This window comes from Octopus sinensis, linkage group LG25, assembly GCF_006345805.1.
Source record: "Octopus sinensis linkage group LG25, ASM634580v1, whole genome shotgun sequence".
Taxonomy (NCBI): domain Eukaryota; kingdom Metazoa; phylum Mollusca; class Cephalopoda; order Octopoda; family Octopodidae; genus Octopus; species Octopus sinensis.
This window is the reverse complement of record NC_043021.1, coordinates 1,087,930-1,114,196: the sequence shown is the minus strand read 5'-3', so window position 1 is coordinate 1,114,196 and position 26,267 is coordinate 1,087,930. Positions and strand designations below refer to the sequence as shown.

Sequence of the window (26,267 nt, the reverse complement as noted above, 5' to 3'; positions counted from 1 at the left end):
TGTAGTATTGAACAGAATATTTGCTGTAGCCCATCTTTTATACCAAGACAAAACAATGTACATGATAACACTTCCAATCAGTTAAGATCAGAAACCATGGGAGCCACTGCCTGGCACTGCATTATTATTTCCAATACAAAGCCAACAATTTGTAAAGGACTTGATACAGTTGGCCTCAGTGCTTGACTGGTTCTTTATTTCATCACTGCCTGAAGGAATGAATGACAAAGTTGACCTCTGCAGAATTTGAAGTTCGAATATAAAGAAATGGAAGAAATATTTTGAAGCATTCATTGCAGTTCTTCAAGTTTTACTGAATTCAGCTCTGAGTTTAAATCCCACAGGGACATCTTTTTAAAATACCAATCCACAATAAAAAAAAGACTGATGGAATTGTAAATGTTGGAGAGGATTCCTTGTCTTCTGTTTTCTGACATTTTGCATTCTGAATTCAGATTCTTCCTTCGATAACCCAATTGTCCCTGGTCAGATCAAATTTAAAGCCTCAACTGCTGCCATCTTTACTTGAACCTGAATCCTGACACCTTCCCACTTTTATAATAAATAAAACATGCTCCCCACCTAATGTTTTAATGGCTACAAATTTTACTTGAAACAATTTCTTACTTTATAGATTGAAGATTGTTATTATGAAAAGTTCCTGAAGAAAATCCAAACGTAAGTTATTTGACTCCTCTTCCTGTCTCACTTCCTCCTTTGTTTAGTTATGCAGATGTGATGTTGCCCCCTCCACCTCATTTCCATCAATATTCTGGGTTGATAAACAGATATACTCTTTATGGTTAATTAATTACCACCAAATAATGACTCTAACAAGAACCAATATCAAATGGAAGCGAAACTGAAAAATGGTTGTAAAATAGAAAAATACAACACTTGGTTTAATGCCTTTGTTGACTGAAGAATTAATCCCCCAAAATAGCATTATTGAAGATAAGAACTTTTAAAAAGTATCTTATATATTAAAAGGCAAGTTGTCTGTCTGTGTGTTGTGTGAACCACTTCTACTCCTACAATTTTCAACCGAATTTCACCAATTTTGACATGTGTGCTCTCTTTGATTTAGGACACTTTTTCTTATTTTTTCCTCAAAATTCCGCACCCTCAATATAAATAGACTACTCTCAATTTGCCTAGGATTAGGTTTGAGCCAGCAAAAAAGCATGACACACACTCAGCTCTTATCAACTGCTTGCACAGTACTGCCAGCAGTATACATCTGCGAGTTATGATTTACTTGTTTTCATGTGAGCGCTCTTTTTCATATAATTATTCCAACTTAAACTAGCCACTTCAAAACTTACTCAAAATTAAAAATCCTTGATTCGGTGTTTGATTAACATTTTTGCCAACTACATTTTACTATTTTTTGGGTGCTAGACATTTACCGCTTTTTCCTTAGGACTTTTTATATTGCGTAAACTGATAATTTTCCACCATGCCTCAACACAAAAGATCCAATAGAGGTTGAGAAACAAATGCTGCAAAGGAAAGTAAACGTGTGCATGCAAATGAATCTGCCAAGGACGCCACCGGGAGGAACTCTCTCAATGCACTTAGAATGGCTTCAGCACGAAGAAGGGAAAGTGAAGAGCAGCTTTGTAATTGGTTTGCACATATTGCAGTGCAGTGAGCAACCCAGAGCAATGAGCAATGTTCAGCACGCCGAACAAGAAATCCTTCCTCTACTGCTGCTACACGAGCTTCAGAGACTGCAGCACAATGTGCAGATCGACTTACAACAGATACTGCTGCATGCGCTACAGAGACTACAGGGGAAAGACAACAATGATGGGAGGCTACAACTCAGCGAAGGGTTGCGTGATGTTCCTACTCAAGGCCATGCTCCTTGCATTGGTCAATGACAGCATTCAACTATGATCCTACAATTGACTCCAATAATCACCCTGATGTTCAAATAGGCTGCATGTCCACAATCTGCCAATTTTGCAGAGCTAAAAAGTGGCCTGGAGAAACTCCCAGCATGTGCTGCTCCAACGGTAAGATTACAGTACCTCTTCTACAAGATCCTCCACCCCTTTTGACAGGGGCATCTCCTTATTCTCATGACTTTCTCAAGCAGAAACATGCCTACAACTGCGCGCTCCAAATTACTTCCTTTGGTGCCAATATCATACAAGATGGGCATTTCATGCCTTTAAAGTACAGGGGCAGATTTACCATTGAATTGGTTCCCTGCAGCTGCATGATGCTGCCTCGCCTCAGTTTCTTCAGCTCTACTTCGTGGGAGACTACGCTGACCAGGCATACTTAACAAACAGCCCTGGGCAACTCTGGGTACGGCTGCTAGTTACCTATAAAACTGAAGGCAAACATTTTAATAACCAACCCACCTAAGTCTGTTTATTTCAGTGAAAATCTCATAACATGAATGTTAACTTGATATTTCAATTGGTTGACACCAATTCTACAGAATCCAGTCAAGAAATGGATTGGTTAGAGAAGCGACAAGCAAATTTCCTTTTTTTGCGCATTTTCTGATTTTCATTCAAATCGTGTGCTATCCATTTGTTGAGCTTTTTTGATTTTCCAATCACATGCAAATGGTTGCAGGCAGTTTTCTGGTTAACTTGAAGTTCTTTTGCCAGTTCTTGAGTGGTTTTACGTGGATCTTTAATTGACTGTCATCAATGATAGATAGGTATCCACTACATTCACGATCTTCAAGGCTCAGGTCTCCACTGCAGAATCATTTAAACCATTTTCGAGCTGACCACTCACTGGTCATTTCCTCATCAAATGTTTTGTTGATATCATGAGCAGGAGTGGCTGTGTGGTAAGTAGCTTGTTTACAAACCACATGGTTCCGGGTTCAGTCCCACTGCGTGGCACCTTGGGTAAGTGTTTTCTACTATAGCCTCAGGCCGACCAAAGCCTTGTGAGTGGATTTGGTAGACAGAAACTGAAAGAAGCCCGTCGTATATATGTATATATATATATATATGTGTGTGTGTGTCTGTGTTTGTCACCCTAGCATTGCTTGACAACCGATGCTGGTGTGTTTATGTCCCCGTTACTTAGCAGTTCGGCAAAAGAGACCGATAGAATAAGTACTGGGCTTACAAAAGAATAAGTCCCGGGGTAGAGTTGCTCAATTAAAGGCGGTGCTCCAGCATGGCCACAGTCAAATGACTGAAACAAGTAAAAGAGAGTATGAGTTTCACCGCTGTTTTACATCCTTTTTTGAAGTTGAATAGCAAAATTGATCGAATATCGCACTGAGTTCCATTTCAGATGATTGTAACAACAGTAAAAAAAATATATCAATGTTAATTTGTTGATGCATTTGGGCAAGTCTGTGTCTGTCAGGCAATTGCAAAAAAAAAATCAAAATTCTGCAAAAATCCAGTACAAATTCTTCATGATTCAAAATGTTGCTTACTTTTCACTCACCCTGATAATTGAGAATTCCTACATCTACCTCTATTTCCTCTTCTTTAAATACTGATGAATGTGATCTTGTTATTGATCAAAAAAAGGCCTCAATTCCTTCGCACTTCAACTCATAGCTCCTCCTTACATCTTGACCTTCCTTCACCCAGCCCCTTCCACATTTCTTCCTTTCACTATCCCAAACCCTCTCCATCCTTATCTGTACCCAACACCATTCTAACTCTATCACCCTGCCCTTGTTATCTCTTATCTTATAAACTACAGGTTACCTGGAGTAGTCTACATAAACGGTCTCATTCCATCTGACACTCATGCTTCAATAGAACAAAGTTGTGCTGTGGTCAACTCTTCCCTCAGCGAAGGAATGTCAACAGCCATTTTGGAGGTGAATTCTCTTTCTTTTTTTACTGCTACTATTGCTTTTGATGGGGAAGTATCCATTCATTTGCAGTGGGGGGGAGGGGTAGATAGCCTTGCTGCCAGCAGACTCCAACCTATCCTGAGATGGAAGACATTCCATTTCGTACATCTAGAATTTCATTAAGCAATGTATCTTTTTTTACAATGGTAGGATGTAATTTCATGGAATTCACTTGTTATTTCTAGCAGGTTGCCTGTGTAGATGTTCCCTCATTGACAAAGGTACCCAGTGTCATTACTGTGTGGCCAACTCGACAAGTGGCCTCCATTTAAAGCCACTTCCCTTTTGTTGTTAATGTCTTTGAAACAAGCATGAATTTCATCGATACAGAATGTGTATAATCAAAAGGAAACGTAATATTCGAGCCCACAGCATTAAGATCTACCCTAACTCCTAATCACAACACAGCCATGTATCAGAGGTGATGGAGGTTATCATCATCATCACCTCATCATGTCGCTCTGTCTCAGTCTCTCCTCAATGACTTATTTTCCAGTGAAACTGTTTCCTTGAGTCCCAAATACCTTCAGCCATCAAAGCCAAAGGAATCGACACAAGAGCCTCATGACTCAAATACCTTCTGCCCTTGGGCTTCATTCATTTCTTGTGAGCAAGCCTCTACATGGTCACTCAGTCTGCTAGAAATAACAAATAAATCTCCTTCAAACAACATGTTCGTAAAAAAGAGGATGGACATTGGATAGCAGTTGTAAATACCTGTAAAGCCACTGGATGGTCATGACAGGAATACTGTTTGATCATAAGTCTGTTCAATGAGGGCTGACCTGGGGTTAAGCAACAACGACCTTCTGAACAAGTGACCCCTGGCCAACCAATACACTTCTTGTCTCTCCTCATCATCTTTCATTCATCTGATTTACTCTAATTCTTGTCCTCCAGAAATGTTTTTGTGTCTACATTTTCCCCAAGGTAATCTCATCAGTCCAGTTAGCCCTACAAAAAACTATGGGCATGTCCCTTTTCATTAACAGGTATAAAACCAGTCATTGAGCAGTCTTCAACAACAATTCTGTACATTTTTTTCTTTTTTTTTTTGATAAGTCAGAAAAGAAAGGCTAGCACCTTTGACCTGTTATACTTTTAGGGGTTCCAACACTGGTGGAAGGCAGGAAGTTATCATCAAACCAAAGATTTCTTTTGAATGCATGTAACAGTAATCTCCATTGAACACAGTCACAGGGTGGGGGTGATTGGAACAATTACTGCCATACATTTCATCCAGTACTTATTTTCCACCAATCCACTGCCCTGGGTTGGTTCTTTATTGGAAGAAAACACTTTCTCCTCCACTCCAACAAATCTACCAGTTTACCACCAACAAAAATATAATTGTGGACAAATACTTAAATTATGAATGGCTTTATTACTTTTATTTCAGTAAATGTGTAACAAATCCATTATTTCTGTCATTCAAAACCCATACTCTCCCAAACACCATTTTCTTTTTTTATCAAATTTAAGGCAATGCAACTTGGCACTCCAGTGATTGCTCGCAACATTCCTGGCAATTCTGCTATTCTCCAGGATGGTAAATCTGCTCTTCTTTATAATACACCGCAGGTCAGTATTACTTTTGGTTTGCTTAATTTTTGTTATGAAAATACATACATACATATGTATGTGCAGACTGAAAAGTGAGGAGGATGTTGTTACATAACATTAAGGCTGCAATCATTTTGATTGGCTGGAAGAACTATTTCATTACTATACACTGGTTTGAATGCTTAATTAGTTAATTGATCAATTAATTAATTAAGCAGTTGACCATCAACTAATACCTTTCAAACCTTAAAGCTCTGATAGATTTTCAGTTTGCAAACATCAAGAGCTGCCCATCCCAGTGGTTCAATGGATGTATATGACTGACTTATCAAATTACCTTCTTTGCCAAATTCCGTCAGTGACAGGGGAAAAATGTCGTGTTTTAAAAGAATGAATTTAGAGAAAAAGAAACTTTTATATATCCACTATTATAATTGGAGATTTGAAACTAAATGAAGAAATGGAGGGGCAGTTCTATCGGATGTGTAATAAATGTATCTAGAAAATTGTCAATCATTTCCTACTTCTAACACTATTAGATTTACTTCAGACAAATTCAAATTTTCTCAGTATTTTCATTAAGAATGTAACAAATATTGTCAGTAGGAGTGATAAGTAGCTTGCTTACCAACCACATGGTTCCAGTTTCAGTCCCACTGCATGGCACCTTGGGAAAGTGTCTTCTACTATGGCCTTGGGCCAACCAAAGCCTTGTGAATGGATTTGGTAGACAGAAACTGAAAGAAACCTGTCATGTATATGTTTGTGTGTCTGTGTTTGCCCCCCCCCCCCCACATCCCTTGACAACCGATGCTGGTGTGTTTATGTCACTGTTTGGCAAAAGAGACCAATAGAATAAGTAGTAGGCTTAGAAAGAATAAGTCCTGGGGTCAATTTGCTTGACTAAAGGCGGTGCTCCAGCATAGCTGCAGTGAAATGACTGAAACAAGTAAAAGAGAGTATATGCTGCTGCCCTAGCTAAAGCATCATTATGATATTCCATTTTCTGTAAGAAAATCGAAGAAGGTAATTTGATAAGTCAGTTATCAACAACCTCAACCGACCGAATTATTAGGATGGACAATTCTTGAGGTTTGTAATTGCTACTGGAAATTCACCTTCTTCCACTGTTATAGGTTTGCCAGAAACTCTGAAGACTTTCCATAACTTTAGGATCTGATGAGAATTATTTGAGGATTAATTAATTCATTGATTGATTATACATTGAAATCATTGTATAACAAGAAAATATTTCCTCTAGCCATTCAAAATGATCAAAAACCTTGAACAAAATTAACATTTTCATTTTTGAGTCTCTGATTACCGTTCTGCAATTAATGCACCAACCGAGAACTGGAACCCATTCCCAGATTTCTCATTTCACATTCTGTCAGCCAGATTTTTCACATCAAATACTGATTGATGTAGTTCACTTCAGTCCCTATTTTCTATCAAGATATAAAATGTGTATATATGAGTACATATATATAACATAAAGGTAAGCTGACTGGGATATATAATGTGTATGTATATACATATTTATATCGTGCATATAGCTTATGGTGTTACAGTAAACTGACTCTTTGGTGCATTTTAGTAGAATGCACTCAGTCAAATGGAACCAGCTAAGTATTCTGTCTAAAGAGAACTTACTTTGTTTCTTCCATCTGTCTTGGAGACTCAGAAAATGCTAACAGACACTGTCCTTTTAATTTGAAAATAATTTTTAAATGTTGTGTCTTTTCAAAGTATATTTTTAAATAATTCTGATCTAATATCAAAAGGTGAATTCTTCAGTGAATAACTTCATTATTGCTTTTTTGCAGGAGTTCTTGGAAAAAGCCAAACTATTACTTTGTGATCCAACTTTATACAATGAAATTGTGATTGCAGCAAAACAGAGCATTGAGACATGCCATAATTTAGAAGAGGAAGGAAGATCCTACACAATGGTAGTACATGACCTTTTGTCTAAGATCCATCACTGAGTCTTTAAAAAAAAAGTATCTAAGTTTTTTTTCTACATTTATGGAAAAGCTTTAGAAAGTTTTAAAATATCTAATATAGTGTGAAAATTCATTTTCTAGTTTTCATTGGAGACTAATAATCGTTAAAAGAATGATAGCAAAGATAACTAAACACTTCTCTTGGTCATTAAATTAGTTTTAAATTTTAGTGTTTTTCACTGAGGTTACACAGATAACATTATACAGAATTATCACCTCCAAATAGGATTATTAAATTACATATATTATGGAAGTTTCATGGCAATAAAAATATTTATCCCTCCCACCAATTTTTTTCTTTCTAGAATTTAAAGGGATCTTGAAAGACAATCCTGATAATCTCCTATTTTCCCCTCCTCTGTAAATCTAGTGGAAAAAAAAAAAAAGACACACAGGGGCAGAAAGGACAAAGTAAACTTTATAGTGACTAGTCCTTTCTCTTGAGGTTCTGAGTTCAATTTCTTCTTGGATCAATGTTGTCTCAAAACAATGAACCGAATTGATTCCACACAATTTGTTTGAAATGTGAGGAGTATCTTGATATTTGCAGTTCTTGCGAATTAAACTTTTTTTTTTTTTTGATGTCTTATATAATTGATTGGATTTAATAAAATTTTACTGAAATGTGAAACTATTTTAGTCTTCTACCTTTCCCTTTCATACACCCTCCACTTTTTCTATTGATCCTCCACACAGAAATGTTGCCGAACCCATTGTCAATATTTGCCCCCATTTCTGTTTTTCAGAGATAATCTTAACATCTGTAATCTTCATGAATCCACCTCTGTATATAGTGATACCACTATGCCATACTTAGCAATATCACAGTGTGATAACCAAAATATATTGATATAGCTATACATATGTCTTATATCCAGTATCTAATGTGTAACATTATTAGTTCCTCCGATTAGATCAGCCACCACAAATGAGACAGTTATAGGAACTGAAAGGTAGAGGTAAATTTATGAAGAGTGATGTGACACGAGGACTAATTGAACCCGCAACATCCATGCTGATTACGAAGCATTTCAAGTATTGGTAAGCACCATTTATAATTAGGGGGGGTCCCCCATTTCATGAAGTATATTCCAACACAAACAGAATGTTGTTTAACTGAGTTGTTATATGGAGGGACAGAAAACGAATTAAAAATACCTTTTTGCATCAATACAAGATCACAAGAGTGAAATCAACACCAGTATATTACTGGTACTTATCTTTATATAAACCCAACAGAATCTCAGAATGTAAAATAGTTTCTAGCATTTGCACAAAGTCATAATTATATTGACCCCAGTATTCTGCTGTTGTTCACTACTTTAAGAAGGATAAACAGCAAAGTGAAGAATAGGAACATCAAAGAAAAGAATTCAATTTCAGAGACACAGCATTCTTCACTCCATTTTATCTTCTCTTCAATAATAAAGACACAACATGTTTTGAAGGAAAGAATGGTCAATTGTATAAAACGAAGTACTTCATAGGTACTTTATTTCATCAACCCCAAAAGGAAGAAAGGTAAAATTGACCTCAGCAGAATTTGAACTTGGAACACAAAGAGCCAGAAGAAATACTGCAAAGCATTTTGTCAGCTGCTCCAAGAATTCTGTTCAGTCCCCTGCCCCCCCCCCACTTCTCACTAATAACAATAAATCAAACTCAGTTTGGACGTTTCTTTATATATATATATATTGATAAATATATATATTTATATTTTTTCTTGCATGTGATAATAGTATTTTTTTCAATTTGAAATCTGTGATAATGCAAGAAGAATCACATTTTGGCAACAAAATGGCAAATGCTGCCAGGTGGAGAGAGAGAGAAAGAGGGCAGCTCAAAGTTCAGCAAGTGATACCTTGTGGCAGTGGCATGGATGGATCTTGAAACATATGTCACTTCTTCTGTTCTCCAAGATCATCAATATTGTCTTCATCAATCTAACAGAAGAAATAATAATAAACAAAATATAAGAAAAAAGCATAGCATACATGATTCTGATGATATCTCCTCAAACAGGGCTAAAACAACACGAGATCTGCTCATTCATTCAACCTCATCAACTTCCCATACAAAACTCTTTAAATCTGTTGCTTAAACCTATTCTTTTGGACTGATTTAATTTAAATTGTGAGTCACAGTTGGCCGATTCTTAATGTCAGCCTATTAAACACCAATACAGCACCCTCAGGGGTCAAAAAAACCCCACTTTCATTAGTCCACAGTAGAAATGTAGTGAAACTATGTAATTAAATTGTTGGAATAAAATCTTTTGTGAGTGTAGGCCACAGATGTAACTGATATAATGCAACAATAAGAAGAAACAGGCTTTACCAGATACAATCATTATGGTGGTATCCATTCCTGCCAAAGATGGGGTCTTTGATGGTGACCCTTAAAACCAAATAATTGACAAGACAGACCATGGCTCGGCTTGTTATCTAAATCTCCAAACACAAATATTAAGGACAACAAGTGCCTTAATCACATTATGAACAATATTTGGGATAAATGGTGCTAAAAATAGAATCTATAATAAGAATAGGCAATGGTAGACTGCAACAGAATATGGCGTTTGTTGTTCATGAAAGATCAGTTGGTGAATATTGATTGATCATTCTAAAGAGACACTTTTACATCAACAGTGAACATTTGCATTATTGTTAAAGTTAAATACAACACTGTGAGACATAAAGACACAAGTTCAAATCTTATGACAACCAGTTTCCACTCCTACGTTACAGTTGATTGACTTATAATTTTAATTGCTCTAATCAGGTAAATCCAATTCTTTTTAAATATTTCTTTTATATATATATATATATATATATATATATATATATATATATATATATATATATAGAGAGAGAGAGAGAGAGAGAGAGTTACAAAAAAGACAAAGACAGGTGGTGTACAAAACAAACAGTTGTATTAGTATAACGCTCAGGAATAGAAAAAGTCTTTTCCGTTTCGAGCCTACGCTCTTCTACAGAAAGGGACACAGAAAAAAACAAGGAGAGAAAAAAATGTGTGTAGTGGCTAACGATCTATCATGGCATCATGAGATATATATATATATATATATATCATTACCATCATTTTATGTCCACTTTCTATGCTGGTATAGGTGGGGAGGGTCATCACAATCCCAGTCAGTTCTAATTCAGAGTTACTGTCCTCCTAAACAAGTCGAAGACTATGTCGGAATTGAGGCTTTCCATTTCTGGCTTCATCTCTACTGTTTGGTGCCCTTCACACCATCTGCCTTGTTACACAGCGTACAGGGAGTTGTGTCATAACATAAAATATCTTGTCCTCTGCTGAGACTAGAGAGAGACCTGTCTCCATCGGTTCTAAGACAAGCATGATGGCAATGGTGACAAGAAAAGAGGATCAGGGTGTGATAAGAGGAGGGAGGGGTGAGGGGATTAATCGAAGAGAAGCAGGGATTGGAAGAGAAACAGTGCTGAGGTAGTAATAAAGATGAGTGACAGTGTGAGTAATGGTTAGATACAGAGAAGGGATGAGAGTGGTAGGGGTCAAAGTGACTCTTTGTAACACAAAATGTCACAATGGAAGAAAGGTGATGGTGGATGGAGGGATTGACTACACAAAGATCAAATACCATTCCAGACACAATAAATAGAAGAAAAGACAACAGTGGGAAACTTCAAGGAAATAGAAGAGGAGAGAGATAAAATGTAGATATTAGACATCTCAGCCGCCAACATCCTCCAGCCCTGTGCATCATCACTCCTCCTTCATGAGGCCAGTCATCAGCACTTTGTTCTGTATCTTCAAATTTCCCTCTTCTATAGTTAAGACACACACAAGTTTGCTTTCCATGTGCTTTCAGATTCAGTCTCACTGCAAGGCACTATAGGCAATTGTCTTCTACTTTTGCCCCAGGATAACCAAAACCTTGTGAGTGGACTTGATAGATGGAAACTAAAAGAAGCCTGTTGTATATTGTGCGTATGTATATATGTGTGTGTGTGTGTCTGTCTGTTCTGACATTGTACAATAGTTTTCAAGGAGTGTCACCTTCACACAAGCCATCTTGTTTCCAATCTTCCCTGAAAACATGTCTGGTAATGAAGGAAATATTACATTGCTTGGAAACAAATAAGGGCATTTATCCATAGAAAATTTGTCTCAGCAAATTCCATCCAACCCATGCAAGCATGGAAAAGTGGATGTTAAAACAATGAATATATATATTAAGTGCAAGCTGCTCAAAGAGGAGAGAATTCGTTGGAAAAGGAAACATACGAAGACAAAGGATGAAGTGGTGAAGACTGACCACAGAATATTGCCACTCAGGAAGATTTATAGGTTCAGAAGGACTGGCAACACAGAGGGCTTGGGAAACCATAGACACTGGTGCGAGGAAGACAAAGCAAATATTAAAATAGTGGCAGAGGAAATGACAACTGGCTGAGGTCACCTGCTCAACCTGTGATACACTGATGATGAAGAGCCAAAGACCCTTCATTGTAAAGTGGTTGGTGATAGAAAGAGTAAAAAGACATTAACCATGCAGAAAGGAAAAACCACTGATATTCACTAAGATAAAGGGTTTACTCTGTCGCTAGATAAGACAGATGTTGAAGGATCATCCCATAAAACAAGCATCTCACGATGTTTATAATTCCACCCAGACAGACAAAGTCACTCACCTGAGGCCACTTTTCTGGGATGATATCAAACAATTCATCTTTTACATCTCCCTGGATAACAATCTCGTCGGCAGTCACTGATGAACCACAAGAAAACTTGGTGGCAAAGTATTTACTGGCTTCTTTCAGATCAATGTCTGTGGATATAATCGGAAAAAAAAAATACAGTTGTCTATATCAAAAACATTGGGGTTTTTTGAAGCAGCATGGCATCAACCAACTATCTGGAACCAGTGATTGTCCCTAGAATGAAGAGATGGGAGTTTCTAATTGAGAGCTGTAACTGCCATGCAATCAGTGGATCCACATGAGGAACTATAGTTGCCATGTGGAGACAAAGCGATGCTAAAATATACCGAGAAACAACAATATACTTTTGGTCTCATCAAAAGAAAGTACCAGCATATTCCTCACAAAGATGAGCTGATATTTCTCATTTTCAATCTCTTATGCAAATAAAACAATTAGTGATTGTTTTATCCAGTTAGTAATTGATCGTTAGATGTATTCATAATTGTTTGGTTAACTATATTAATTATATATCAATGGCAGGATTTGTACTCAGCACTGCCATTTAATCACATACAGTGTTTATAAGTTATACTTCTTTGTGGTACCCATTTACAGCCACGTGAACTATGCTAGTGAGAGTGACAGAGTACAGTGAAATTACTGTGAGGAATGGAATACATTTGAGAGACTTCCCCTGGCAAATTCACTGTTTTCTTTCTGTTGGTTTTTCTAAACAATATAAGTCTTACCAACACAAACCACCTGTGTTTTTGGATTCTCTTTTTTAATCTGGATTAGTCAGTACGAATGAAGTGGCCAAAGAGCTCTGAAATAATCAGTTGTGAATGTGTAAAGTGAATGTTTTTGCTAATATATTTAAATTTAAATCTCATATTTTCTGTATCTGCTCTGTTGTTTATCGCAGTCCCATCTTTATTATCATAGTACCCCAATTTGGGGGATAAAAAAAAGCAAAATATTACATTCAGTTTCTGTATAAAATACTTAAATTCCAAAGAGAAACTGAAATATATCAATTATTTTCTCATAAAATTTCAGAAAAGAAAAAAAGCCAGCATTGTCACATGTGTTTGATAAATTCTCTCCAACAATGACCCTTTGCATCATGCTGGTCTTTTTACTTATTGCATATGGTGCTCCCTTAAAGACAGTGGATTGATATTTGGTTGCTAATTCTAGTATGTCAATCAACCAACTGAATTAATCTATGAAGGCTGGAACTGTCTTCAACCACTTCAATCATAATACTTTATTAAAAGCTTTCCTACAAAACATCAAACCAACCCTTTTAACACAACTGTTATCTTCACAAAAAGACAAGAACTTTTTAATCAGAGTTGTTGCTTACCCAGTCTTCAAGCTAAACCCTTCTCCACATGGTAGCATCTCTACAATGAGCCTAATCAACTTAAACACAGTACATACCGTAAGTAGCAAGTCCAGCAACAATTGTGACTCGTTTCTTCTTGCCTCTTGTGGCTGTGGACAGCTTCAGACCTTGCGGTTCAGTTTTCTTTTTAGCTTTTATCACACCCCTACCACCCCGAGTCTGTCGCTTCTTCTTCTCTTCAGTTTCTTCTGAACCTAAATTTTCATCTCCTGAACAATAAATATAGCAAGAATTAAAGTATTACAATAATAATGAGAATAATTGTAAAAACAGATGAAAGAGTGGTTAATATACAAGGCAAAATTTCACAAGTGAATATAGCACCTTTTACAAACCCAAATCCAGCCATTTCACCTTTAACTACCCCTAGCCTAATAACTCCAATGTGCATAGGAACCATGCCACCAAGATGAAATAGTTATGAAGTCATGCCAAGACTTTGTCACAGTTGTATAGAAAAAAAAACATGTTTAAGTAAAGATGATCCAGCTTAAAACACAAAGATTTCATAAAGGTAACATAGTAACGACATTGGATTAGAGCAGAAATGTCTAGATTAGTAGATACCTCAGGTTAATCTAGGATTATTCAAGAGTGATTATTAAAGGATTTCTTAAACTGGTAAATCTTTGGGAGCAGGCTACGGTAAAATAAGATATCAAAATGCTGAAATAATGACATTTACAATAACAAAAGCCCAAACCAACAACACTTTTGAAAATTGTGATACAGGAAAGAAAACTGCTGACAAAATACTATTTACGTTTGCAGAAGCATTTGTCAAGTGAAAATCATGAAATCATATGTGAAACATTCAGTAATACAAGAAGTTATTTGTTATAACTCATCGTGGCATGAGGCCACATGTGAAACATGTGGCATTATTGCTATGAAATACAAGTTTCTCTCTCCTCCATTCATAAGAGTGAAATAGATGCAGCCATCAAAAAGACAGAAATTGAAATGGTTGACTTTGTCTAAAGATCAATCGTGTTTGGAAATGATTATTTCTTGTTTTCAAAAGAATCCAGGCTTCTCTCAGCAACAAATATGTTTTCTTACATAACAAAAATATGTGAAACAAAACAACATTTAGAAATACTTAATAAATTCCATTAAATGCCAGAGATCTTTCAAAAGAAATTCAAAATACCTTTTTTAATGTTTCTTATTAAAAAAATATTTTTCTTTCATATGAAAAATTCTTTCTTCTTTAAAATATTAGTTTTCTTTATTTCATTAATTAGCATAATTAATATGTATTATCTAATAATCATTATTAAAATTTAGATTTTATTTTCTAAACTTATTTTTGTTTGTCCAAATTCTTTACTGGTGCCAATAATTAAGAGCTATTCATTATACCAGGTTTCCAATTATACTTCTCAATTTTTTTTCTATTTACATAAAGTTATCTAATTAAGTGGTATTCATGATACTACATAACTTATTTACTGTAGCCCTTTTTAGTAGGTAATAATGGTTCTTAAAAAAAAACTTCCTAAACAACAAAAGAATTCCTATCATTATCTCAAATCCCTGAGATTGCTGTTGTTTGGGAAATTTAACAGTAGCAGAACTTCAAAGAATTTTTAATAATCAAAATTCATTTTCACCTGACAGTTGCTTGTGAAGACATGTTGGGGCAAGCGAAATCAAAATCGAAATCGAATTGAACCAGCCAGGATCCCTGGTCTGGTGGTACGTAAAAAGCACTATCCGACTCGTGGCCGATGCCAGCACCGCCTCGACTGGCTTCCGTGCCGGTGGCACATAAAATACACCAATCTGACCGTGGCTGTTGCCAGCCTCGCCTGGCACCTGTGCAGGTGGCACGTAAAAAGCACCCACTACACTCACGGAGTGGTTGGCGTTAGGAAGGGCATCCAGCTGTAGAAACATTGCCAGATTAGACTGGAGCCTGGTGCAGCCTTCTGGCTTCCCAGAACCCCGGTCGAACCGTCCAACCCATGCTAGCATGGAGAACGGACGTTTTACGATGATGATGATGAGGTGCAGTAAAAGTACAAACCAAACTTCACCTGCAGATCAGTTTGTCAGAGTTTGTTGAAGTTGTGACATTGTCAAAGTCAGAAATTTGCTTCCAAACAGCTGAACTTCTTTTAGGAAATCACAGAATTTCTAACTAAACAATTATGAATTCAAACATAATCCTGAATCAAAATGAAGATTTAACAAACTTTCAATGAAAACAATGAAATAAAGATAATCCTTCACAGGAAAACTCACCTTTGCCAGCCATGAGTTTTTTGAATTGATCAGGCATGTTTTTTTCAAGCCAAATTTTACATCTTTCATAATTTGGATAGTATTCACAATACTGCAAGAAACCAAACCAAAATTATTAGAATTTTAAGCAACTAAAAACTCACATTCAACAGGTGGGGCCATCAATTGAGAAAACAGAGTAATGGACAAAACAGATACAGCAGTATTTCTTCTAGCACTTCACATTCCGAGTTCAAATCCCATAGAGGTCAAATTTGCCTTTTATTCCTCGAGTGTCTATAAACTACCAGTCTACAATTATATTCTGCAGTTTTAGGAGAGTATAACAAGTGAATCTAAGTGGGAATAGCAAGATGTTGAAGGAAAACTCCAGGGAACTGATCTAGACACACATCAAGTGTAAAGGAAAGCAATCGCATTTCATTCCAGATAAAGTCAGACTGCATATGGATTGTAATCAGTTGCGTGCAGAAGTTCTGATCACTTAAAGTGGATGGAATTTGTGGAAGAGGGACACCCAAGAAGTACTGAAGGCAGATCTCAAGACATTGAGTCTTACAAAGACAGAGGAGTGAGATATCTGGTATCTTAATGTACTCATTAAGACAAGTTCGCGACAACAGTACTAGTACTGGTTCGACATACAAAGCACTCGTGTTGGTGCCAGGTTAAAAGAACCCAGTACACTCTTTGGAATGGTTGGCATTAGGAAGGGCATCTGGCCATAGAAACCAAGCCAGATCTGAATATGGAGTGTGAGGCAGGCCCCTAGCCTTATCAGTTCCTCCAGTCAAACCATCCAGCCTATGCCAGCATGGAAAACAAATGTTCAACGATGATGATGAATTACAATACTTCAGAAACCATGAACAATACAAGGCATAAATCTGACTTACCTCCACCGGCATCGTACATTCTGCAGAGAAGAAAAATAAAATATTCACAGATGAAGTAGAAATTATTTTAACATTTTATATCAGGCATAAAATATAATGAGTCACAATTTACTTAATTAATCTTGATTAATAAAAGGAAAACTAAAACAGTATTGTTGTTCTAGTTGTAAGAAAGTGCATTATAAAAGATTTCCTAACACTCGGTGTAATAGGTGTTCCCATAGCAACATAACTAGGGTGGTTTTAATGAAGATATTTGTATATTGTTTGGGTCATTGTTTATATAGGTTATTTGTCCCTTTTTTAATATTAATTTTGGAAGGTCTCAAATTTGGCAGGATGGTAAAGTTGACTAAGATTGAGCAGAGTTCTTGATTGGGTTGGTAGGTAGGGCTCTCCCAAACATCAACCACTTTACACAATGTACTGAGAGTATTTTATCTTGGCATCAGTATGAGGAAAGCTGCCAACAAGAAGACTAGGTCTCCTTGACCGTTGCAGTTCATTAACCAATCATTCTTCTGTGACATACATTCTAATAATATTGCCCTGTACCCAACAAAAGAGGGATCCTCACTGTTCAATGTTGTCTCTATTCATCCAGGGTAATGTAATCAATACAATAGGTGGGAGCTACATGTGTGTGTGTGTGTGTGTGTGTGTGTAAATATAAATACGCACATCAATTAGTTAAGAGATAACTTAATATTAGTAAGATGGATAGAAAATTCACATTTGGATAAATTGTTAAGTGAACCACTGACCACTGTTATATTTAGCAAACGCCACTCAATGTGTTCAGGAAGATTACAAAATGCAAGTAAAATTAGGATTTCTTCTACAGAAACAGTAGATTCCTACTTAAAGTGAGACTGTTTGACATTCATCTATTTCCCAAGTCAAGATGCACTCCAGCTTGGCCTTAACCATGATGGCTAAAACAAACAAGAATCACAAGTAAAAGGAATTCAGTGCAATCAGAAATTGAAACAAGATCCCAGGATTGATGGCTCCCTGAGAGATAAACTCTATGGGGAGTCATTTGATCTTAGACTTAGCTCCCTGGGAGAAAATCTCTACAAAGAATCACTAATTTAATGCAAAAACAATTGTAATAAGTTTACCTCCACAATATAAAACCTCAATGGGGTAGTTGACATCTTTACGTGGGCCATCATAGACAAAAAATTTAGAATTGTCCATAATTGCTGTTGTCATTCTGAAAAGAAATTTTGAAAAGTTTTCATTAAAACATTCTTTATAATCTGTTGTGTCTGGGGAGAGTCATTCTCTTTTAGTGCCTTATTATTTAACACACTCACCAGTAAAATTTCCACTTATTTCTTATTTTTATTTTCTAAAATTTTCGTTGCGTGTTGCAACCTTTTCAATAGTCTTGACTCTATAATAAAACCTCATAAAATCCCTGATCTGTAGAACATATTCATTTGAAAGGACCCATGTATGAATAGCAACTGTATAGTGTGTAGGATGAACCCACAGGCAAACTGTAAGATTAAGACTATAGTCTACAAGTATACTGTGTGCTGCAGAAACAGGTTAATGACATACAGTGGGGAGACAGCATGTAGTATTAAGTGAACAGACAGGTGAAGACTGGTGGGAGCTCAAGGAGAAAATCTTGTCTGTTCTCTACCAACATGCTTATTTAGAACATGGAGGCTAGATAGATAACATAGATGTTATTAACATATACAACAGACTACAGAGGCCACACACATAGTAATAGACTGAGCCTCAACATAAAACATGAATGGAATATCCCTCACTCCACCACATTACATGACCTGACAACTAAAGACAGAATGAAAGAAAAGAAATGACACAGATACAAACAGTAGAATACATAGATCTATATTTATACACACAAGACATATATACACATACTAAAGACGAAATGAGAAAGGAAAAAACAATAAATAACTAAAAGACATGGATTGTAAGCAAACTCATACACATGCATACAAAACATACATACTAAACACAGCCGGGCACACACACAGATACAAACACATGCACATAAGGATACATAACAGAGGAAGACAGAATGGACTAAGCTGAACAAGAGGAAATGCAGGATAGAGAGTCACTGAAGGGATGACAGGATGTGTGACAAAAGAGCTTTGACAAAGAAACAGAAATAACCAGAAAGCACTCGGAGAGCACAGACCTCCGTCAAACCAGAAGGAGCAGCACTATGACAATGACCACCACAACTATCATACCACTATCACCCCCACCACAACCACCACCATCATCAGCAACATTGTCACTGCTTCCACTTCAACCACATACACCGCCATCAATGTTATCATGACGGTTACCTTGACAGTCACTTTCACCACCACAACCAGTATAACCACTGAAATACCACCATCACATGACTAACACTATCATCAACACCACTATTACCACCAGCACCTCAGCATCACACATCACACCGTTCCTGTCACCATTATAACCACCGAAACTGTTTTATCCTCCCCACCCCCCATACTTGTCTCGACCATTGTCATCATCAACACTGTCTCTGCTTTCACCACAATCACCACAGTCACCCATGGGACCAAGATTGTTGCAGATTTTTGATTTTTCTAATTTCGGGGTGCCTCTGTTGGCAACAAATGGTTTCTCTCTATCAAGGCAGATTGTGTGATGCTCATATACAAACAGTAATGTCATGTGGTAGTAAGATCTGTGCTCTGGCTGCAGGGAACATGCAAAAGGGAAGAATGAAGTTAGTAATTCTCCATTGGACGTACAATGTCAATGTGCAAATAGATTGAGAGAAGAACTGCAACGAAGAGCCATTGCAAGAGAGAAGAACTGCAACGAAGAGCCATTGCAAGAGAGAAGACTACACTGGAATGGTAATGTGATGTGTATGGGGGAGGGCAGCTGCATCAAGTACCAAGTGCTAAATGTGGATAAAATCTGTTGAAGATGGAGACTCAGAAAAACATGGCACATAGTAATGAAGGCTAATCCCAAGATGCTGAGCCTCACAGTGAAGATGACGAAGAACCAAGATGGTTGGCAATTTTGTTATGTGCCAAAGGATCCATCCATCCAAGTAAAAGAGAGGTCCTCTACTGTAGTCTGCAATTTTTGTCATGGACAGAAATTTGGAAGAAAACAGCGAAATGAAATTTTGTATTAAACATGAGAAGTCTGCTGCAGAGACATTGAGCATGCTTTAGCAAGCTTACAGCAATGAGGCAATGGGTCATATGCAGTTTCAAATGGCACAGGTGCTTCAAAAGTGGAAGAACATCCCTGGAAGACCTGCCACAAGCATCAACCCTAGAAATGTGAGGAAAATTCATCAGTTTGAGAATCGTTGGAGGACAATCAACGACATTCCTGATATTTGTTCATCTATCATATGGGTCCGTGCCAGCAATCTGAACCTCTGAATTGAACAGGCAACACCACCGAGTTCTCTTCACTCATGAGTTTCCCACCTAATAACATGGCATCACTTTCACACCCACCCTATTCACCAGATTTAGCACCTGCAGACTTCCATCTCTGCCCCAAGATGAAAAAGGCAGATGAAAGGTCACCATTTTAACACTGTTGTTCAGATTTGGAGTGAAGGTCCTCGACTTGCTTACAGAAAACAACTTCCAGGCCAGATTTCAAAAGTGGCAGCCATGCTGAGACCAGTGTAGTGCTATGCAAGGTGACTATTTTGAAGGAAATTAATTTCAAATTTAGGTAAATAAATTACTTTTTATTAACCATAACTAGTCTGGGATCTTTCTGATATCACCTCGTATGTCTCCATTTCCTTGCCCATCACTCCTTACACATCATTCTACCCCCTACCTTCTAGTCTATACTCCTTCCTGAGCAACCTTTCTATCACCTTAATCACTCTCCATATTTCCTATCAACTTTACCTGTGTCCTTGATCCTTACTACATTCACCTCTAACCCTGTCTCCAACCATCTTTTCTTCCTTCTTCCTTTACTCACTACCCATATCTGTTCTTATGCTTGCCTCCTTGTACCTTGAGTTCACTCTGGCACCTCATCACCACCATCTCTATCTTCTTCCCAATTATTCCCCCACCCTTATATAATGTAGGATAGCCATGCACCTCCTCTCTAGCAAGACACCTATGCTTGTCCCTCTATCACACTTTAGCTTCTCAACACCAGGCATCAAGTCACCTCCCCCTCTCAAATAATCCCCCCACTTAGTCAAGGGGGCTTTTCCTTTTCTTTTCCTGTCTTGCAACTTACTTGGAAACTACCCGAGTGCCAGTGGCATGAAGGAAAATCAAACAGTACACTTTGTAAAGTGGTTGGCATTAAGAAAGTGCACCCAGCCATGAAACCATGCCACAACAGACATTGAGGATTGTCAGATTCTATCAAACTATCCAAACCGTGCCCACAATGGAAAACAGATTCCAAATTAATCACTTTTACCAATCTCTTTCATACCAACAATAGTTACAATCTTTCAGATGGGGAGAACAGGTTAATTAAAGAATACATGCAAAGACATTAAACATTGCTGAAACACAAATTAAAAAACTTTGGCAAGATTATAAACAAGAGCAAAAGGAAAATCAAAATGTTTTCCAACCAAACTATAAATTAGACATGAGAATGGTGGCTTTCATTGAATGATTCTGCCAAGTTGTTTCTTTAGATTAAATTTCCCTTGGGTGAGATAGTTCTGCAAATTTAGAGGACTACATATAGATTTAGTGGCAGATGACTTAATCAATACAGTTGGTTCCTGTCAAGAATTAGTATGATAGTGAAGGTCTTTACCTAATTCACCACTTCAATAATATATATTTAAAAGAAAGCTGTTTTTTTGGTAAAAGAGACTGAATGGTGATGCAACACACCTTCACTTTCTCCAACATACGGTAAATGAGGGGGATTGAATGAACGAAGGGGAGACAATTTCTTACCGTCGACAGTCCACTTAGCTGTAAAATGGAGCATGCAAAAACAGAGTTTTCCCTTGAGAGTGAGGAAGGAACTCTATGGTAACTGAGTATTTTTGCTAGCTTGAAGTGCTGAGTTCAAATCTTCTCTGAACCTGAAGAAAGAACAGAAAATTCTTCCAGCATTTTCCATTGAATCTTCTTTACATCAAGTCCAACAACCCAGTAAATTAGAGAAATTAACTTAATTAAACATTACAGTTACCGGAGGTTTCTTCTTAAGTTAGACACTCAATTCGTGTGTACCATATCGTCAACTGAGGCAATCAAAAAGTAGCCATTCTACCTTTGTTACAGTAACTAATGTGTTTTATTTAAGATCAAATGTTTAATTCACTGATAAATTAAACGGTTGTTTCGACTGTAGGACTAATTAGAAGAAGCAGTAATTTTTGATCGTAATTTTAATCTCTCGGATTACAATATTATAAGAATATTAAAAAATGTGAAGAGTAGAAATTTTAATAGAAATACTTTTGAGAAAACTGGAACTTCACAGAATAGCAGAGATAAGTAGATGGAGTTCTAGAACAATATAGACCTACCGAAAATATGGGGAAATGGGACTTGAAACCAAAATTTAAATACGCAATTAAAGTTAGTTTTTAACTACAAAGTTGTGCTTTTTTTTTTAATAAAAAAAAGAGCAACTTGTTATGTATTTATGAAGAATTACAGTCAGAGAACGACCACTGGGTAGTATTTATATTGCGTGGGTTTAAAACAGATCACCAAACATTTAGTTCTTTTATGATTCTCAGTATCATACACTGGCAACTCTGGTCAAAAGTTTCATATACTAACTACTATAGTCAGGGCAAATACAAGTTACGCTCAGTTATGTATTTACAGAACGAAATCCACTTTTTATCTCTTGTTTACCATGCGGGTTGGGCTTTCTAATTCGCCTTTGTAGGATATGTTGCCGGCCAGCTGGAGTCATATACTCGAGTAATACCAGTAGAGTATTAACTGCAGTGGACAGAGAGTAGAAATGCTATTAAATGAAAGACCTGCTGAAAGTAATGCAAGGGAATCGGGAAATGAGGCAGAATTACTCAACAGAAGAATTTATTTCATCTTGGAGAAGAAAGACAGAAGAATGTTCTTGTCATTCGAGGAAGATCGACTTTTTGTCGGCGAGGAAACTAAACTCTGCAATTTGCACCTAACTGTGATCTACATAGAACAATTAACACCTCTAATTATAACAGAGTAACAAAAACGTAACAATAATAAAGCATAATTAATGTATATTAATTAAATATGGTTAATTAGTGAAGGTTGCGTATTAAATACTAACAGGTTAATCGAGTTGAAATAAGAATTCCAGTCGTAGTGACAACATGAAAGCGTTGGAGAGAAGGAGGTGAATAAGAGAGGGTGAGTGACGGTGTCTTACCTGTTTTACCTGAGTAATTAATTAATTAATTAATTAAAGACGACGGAACAAAGAATTAGTAATTTACAAGAATTGACACCGGAAGCACGTGTTTCGATTGTCCTGCCATCTGTCGAGACCGGTGCGCATTCAGAGGGGAGGTCACTCTAGTCTTACTTCAGTTCAATTCTCACCAAATATGGAAAAGAGCACCAATCTGCCACAGAGAAGGGTACCTTGTAATCAGTCGGTCACTGTTTTATGGGCTGTCGAAAGATAAGGGGAGAGTTTTGCCTCTTAAATACAAGTATGGTAGTGTCTGACAAAGGAGTCTTTATGAGGTCGCTTGACTTGCTGTAAATAAAAGATAAATCACCCTCAAAGCTCACTCAATTGTCTTAAATAAAGGAAGAACACAATAGTGATCCGGAATACAAGAAAATATGAGATGGTCGTAACTGAAACAGTTTTGATCACAGGTTTACACGATCAGGACTGACCTAGGGCTAAACAAAAACTGAATCTTCTGAAATACATCAAAGAACATAGTCTGATGAACAGTCATTAGGAATGGAAAATGTTAAAGGGGAGAATAAAATCTATGATGATTCAGATAAAAATTATTGCATTTTAATGGCATTTGCAAATAACATTTTTTTTTAATGTTCAACGTTATGTTATTGAACATTTTTTGTAATAATTTATAATTTATTTTACTCTTCTGCATTTTGTTATTTAAAATCGAGAAGTAAAAATCTTTTGTTTCCGTCATGCCGGGGTACCGCCTTAAAGGGTTTTCGTCTAACAAATCAAACCTCATACTTATTTCTATTAAGCTAGGTACTTATTTTATCGGTCTCTAATATCGATCCACTAAGTTACGCGGGACATAAACAGAACAACACAAGTTGTCAAGCGGTGGTGGTAGACGAACAGACATCATATAGTTTCGTTTTTCATCAAAGTAATCACGCTTTTTGGTATTCTTTCGATATGAATGCGGAGAGCTGGCAGAAACATTAGCACGTCGGGCGAAATGCTTAGCAGTATTTCGTCTGCCGCTACGTTTTGAGTTCAAATTCCGCCGAGGTCGACTTTGCCTTTCATCCTTTCGGGTTCGATTCAAATAAGTACCAGTTACGCACTGGTGTCGATATAATCGACTTAATCCGTTTGTCTGTCCTCTCTGTGTTTAGCCCCTTGTGGGTAGTAAAGAAATAGGTATTCTTTCGATATGACTCGACAAAATCAAAACACTTCAATTCGGCTGTTTCCGTGAAAAGTATGTGCCTGTGTCTTGTCAACTGTCGGTTGGCGGAATGGCAGGAGGAGGAGGAGAAGAAAGCTAATGGATTGTACGTGCGTGCGTACCTGTTCCTCTGTGCTTTTTCCCTTTGTGTCCGTGCTTGTTCTTGTCTGTGTGTGCCTGTTCTGTTTTTATCTATCTATTTGTTGTGGATTTTAGAGATAACGAAATTATGCCAGCAATGTTTCTACACAGGCACCGTACAGCCTGCTTTTCACTCTCTGAACTTTGCCGATTCTTATTCTTTCAGAACAACCTCCACCACTAGTAACTTGGTCACCTAGGTAACAGAAACAGTCTTTAATACTTCTAAGGATCCCCACTGAGATTTCAGGGAGTCTATTTTCTGGTACATACCTGCTGTTTAATGTACCTGCACATCTGCCACATGTAAACATTACTTTCTCTCTTAGTTTTCCAGTAATACTGCTGCACTGCTTATGTGTCCACAGCTTGCACTGCGTACACCTTATGGAGTTTCTCCTGACACCTTTTCTACATATCGAGGAGGGTCATCTCCCTGAAGAGGTCTGCAATTTGTCTGGTTTTCTACTTATTAGGACTTTGGTCTGTGCTAAATTAACTCTAAGGTCCTTTGATTCCAGTCTGTGCTTCCATACCTGAAATTTAGTCTCTAGTTCTGACAGTGATTCAGCAATGAGAACAAGGTTATTGGCACAGAGGAGTTCCCAAAGACAGCCAGTCTTAAATTCCTCAGTTATAGCTTGGAGGACCATGATAAATAAGAGGAAGCTAAAAACCAAACCCTGGTGGACTCCTACATGTACACTAGACTCCTTGCTATATTCAGTGATGACTCTCACTTACTAACAGCATCCCTGTAGATGACTTGTACAGCTGTCACTAACCAATCATCTATCCTTAGCTTCCACATTGCCCACCAGATAAGTGAATGGGGGACCATGTCAACAAAAGCCAGATACAGAACTTCTAACACAGGTGCCTCACCAGGAAGATACCATCGGTGGTGCTTCTCTCTGGCACAAATCCAAACTGCATCTCATCTATACTCTTTTTGTAATTTATTGAGCTATCTGCAACTTTCATCACCTGGTCTGGTAATTTGATATCACTGTAATTATTCCTGTCAAGAGCAACACTTTTGCCTTTGTAGCAGTTGACTATAATGCTGTTACACCAATCGTTGGGTATGACTCCCTTGTGGACAACTTGATTAACTATATGGTTGGCCAGGTCCTATCCCACTCACCAGATATGATGGGCCAGAGGCTTTCCCCGTCTTCATATCCTTAATTTATTTATCTACCAAGCTATTGTTGATTCAAATAGCCTGCCCCTCTGTTGAGTCCACATTAAGCAGGCTCTCCTCTTGTGCGTTCCCTACATTCACTAACCTTTCATAGTGGCACTTCCAAGCCTCCTACTTTGCAGAATCACTAACTGCAAGTGAGCCATCATCCATGTGAACACACTTCCCTCCTATCACATCACGATTTTCTCTGACACACTGTCTTGCAATCCAAAACACTTGAAGCTTCTGGTCTTCTCATCGCAGAACACTGGCAAACTCCCTCCTTTCTGCTTCTCCCCTGGCTGAGTATACCTGTCTTCTAGCCTCCATTTTAGCTACCTGTTATAGTTCACTGTTACCACCATTTTCCCAATCCTGTTTCTTTGTTCTCATGGTCTTGTCTACAATACTGTTCCCCCACCACCTCAGCCTAGGTCTGGTTGGGACTTAGCACCAACCACATATTTGGTATGTGGCATTCAGCAAGCTGCCCGACAAGGACTTCCAGCTGCTCTCTAGGATACAAGTCTGTAGTTCCTCCTCAAATATCACAGGGGATTTTTGTTTTTAAGTGAAGTAGATGTAAACTGCACAAAGATCCATTGTATTGTATGTATATATATATATATATTTAGTT

The 26,267-nt window shown here is 37.4% G+C and overlaps 2 protein-coding genes across 11 annotated transcripts in view; one reads left to right on the top strand and one right to left on the bottom strand.

The window, feature by feature from the left end:
* Positions 1–7,869, top strand: part of LOC115224249 (glycosyltransferase 1 domain-containing protein 1) — a 42,642-nt gene extending 34,773 nt beyond the window's left edge. For all 8 annotated transcript variants that reach the window (XM_036513404.1, XM_029795052.2, XM_036513401.1 and 5 more), the window contains 4 exons: positions 635–678; positions 3,700–3,820; positions 5,339–5,437; positions 7,246–7,869. In XM_036513404.1, coding sequence (XP_036369297.1) covers positions 635–678; positions 3,700–3,820; positions 5,339–5,437; positions 7,246–7,407 — 426 coding nt within the window. In that variant the 3' untranslated portion in view covers positions 7,408–7,869. The remainder of the gene's footprint in view (positions 1–634; positions 679–3,699; positions 3,821–5,338; positions 5,438–7,245) is intronic.
* Positions 7,870–8,409: 540 nt separating this feature from the next.
* LOC115224250 (density-regulated protein homolog) lies at positions 8,410–23,227 on the bottom strand. 3 transcript variants are annotated; one of them, XM_029795054.2, is made up of 7 exons: positions 23,073–23,227; positions 17,801–17,895; positions 16,677–16,696; positions 15,781–15,871; positions 13,566–13,739; positions 12,108–12,244; positions 8,410–9,368 (listed from the first exon to the last, which is right to left on the bottom strand). In XM_029795054.2, the coding sequence occupies exons 2-7, from the start codon at positions 17,892–17,894 to the stop codon at positions 9,324–9,326; spliced, it is 561 nt and encodes a 186-aa protein (XP_029650914.1). In that variant the 5' UTR covers position 17,895; positions 23,073–23,227; the 3' UTR covers positions 8,410–9,323. The 3 variants fall into 3 exon arrangements, with proteins under 3 accessions (XP_029650914.1, XP_036369304.1, XP_036369303.1); XM_036513411.1 differs by lacking the exon at positions 23,073–23,227 and adding an exon at positions 21,635–21,658; XM_036513410.1 differs by lacking the exon at positions 23,073–23,227 and having other exon boundaries at positions 17,801–17,914.
* Between the last annotated feature and the right edge of the window lie 3,040 nt (positions 23,228–26,267).

What these genes read in the sequence shown, in the direction of transcription:
- LOC115224250 (XM_029795054.2), bottom strand. Translation starts at nt 17,894, where the DNA reads ATGACAACAGCAATTATGGACAATTCTAAATTTTTTGTCTATGATGGC. An exon ending in AATGTACGATGCCGGTGGAG is followed by an intron (nt 15,872 to 16,676) that starts GTAAGTCAGATT and finishes GGTTTCTTGCAG; the next exon opens with TATTGTGAATACTATCCAAA. An exon ending in TGCTGGACTTGCTACTTACG is followed by an intron (nt 12,245 to 13,565) that starts GTATGTACTGTG and finishes TTATATCCACAG; the next exon opens with ACATTGATCTGAAAGAAGCC.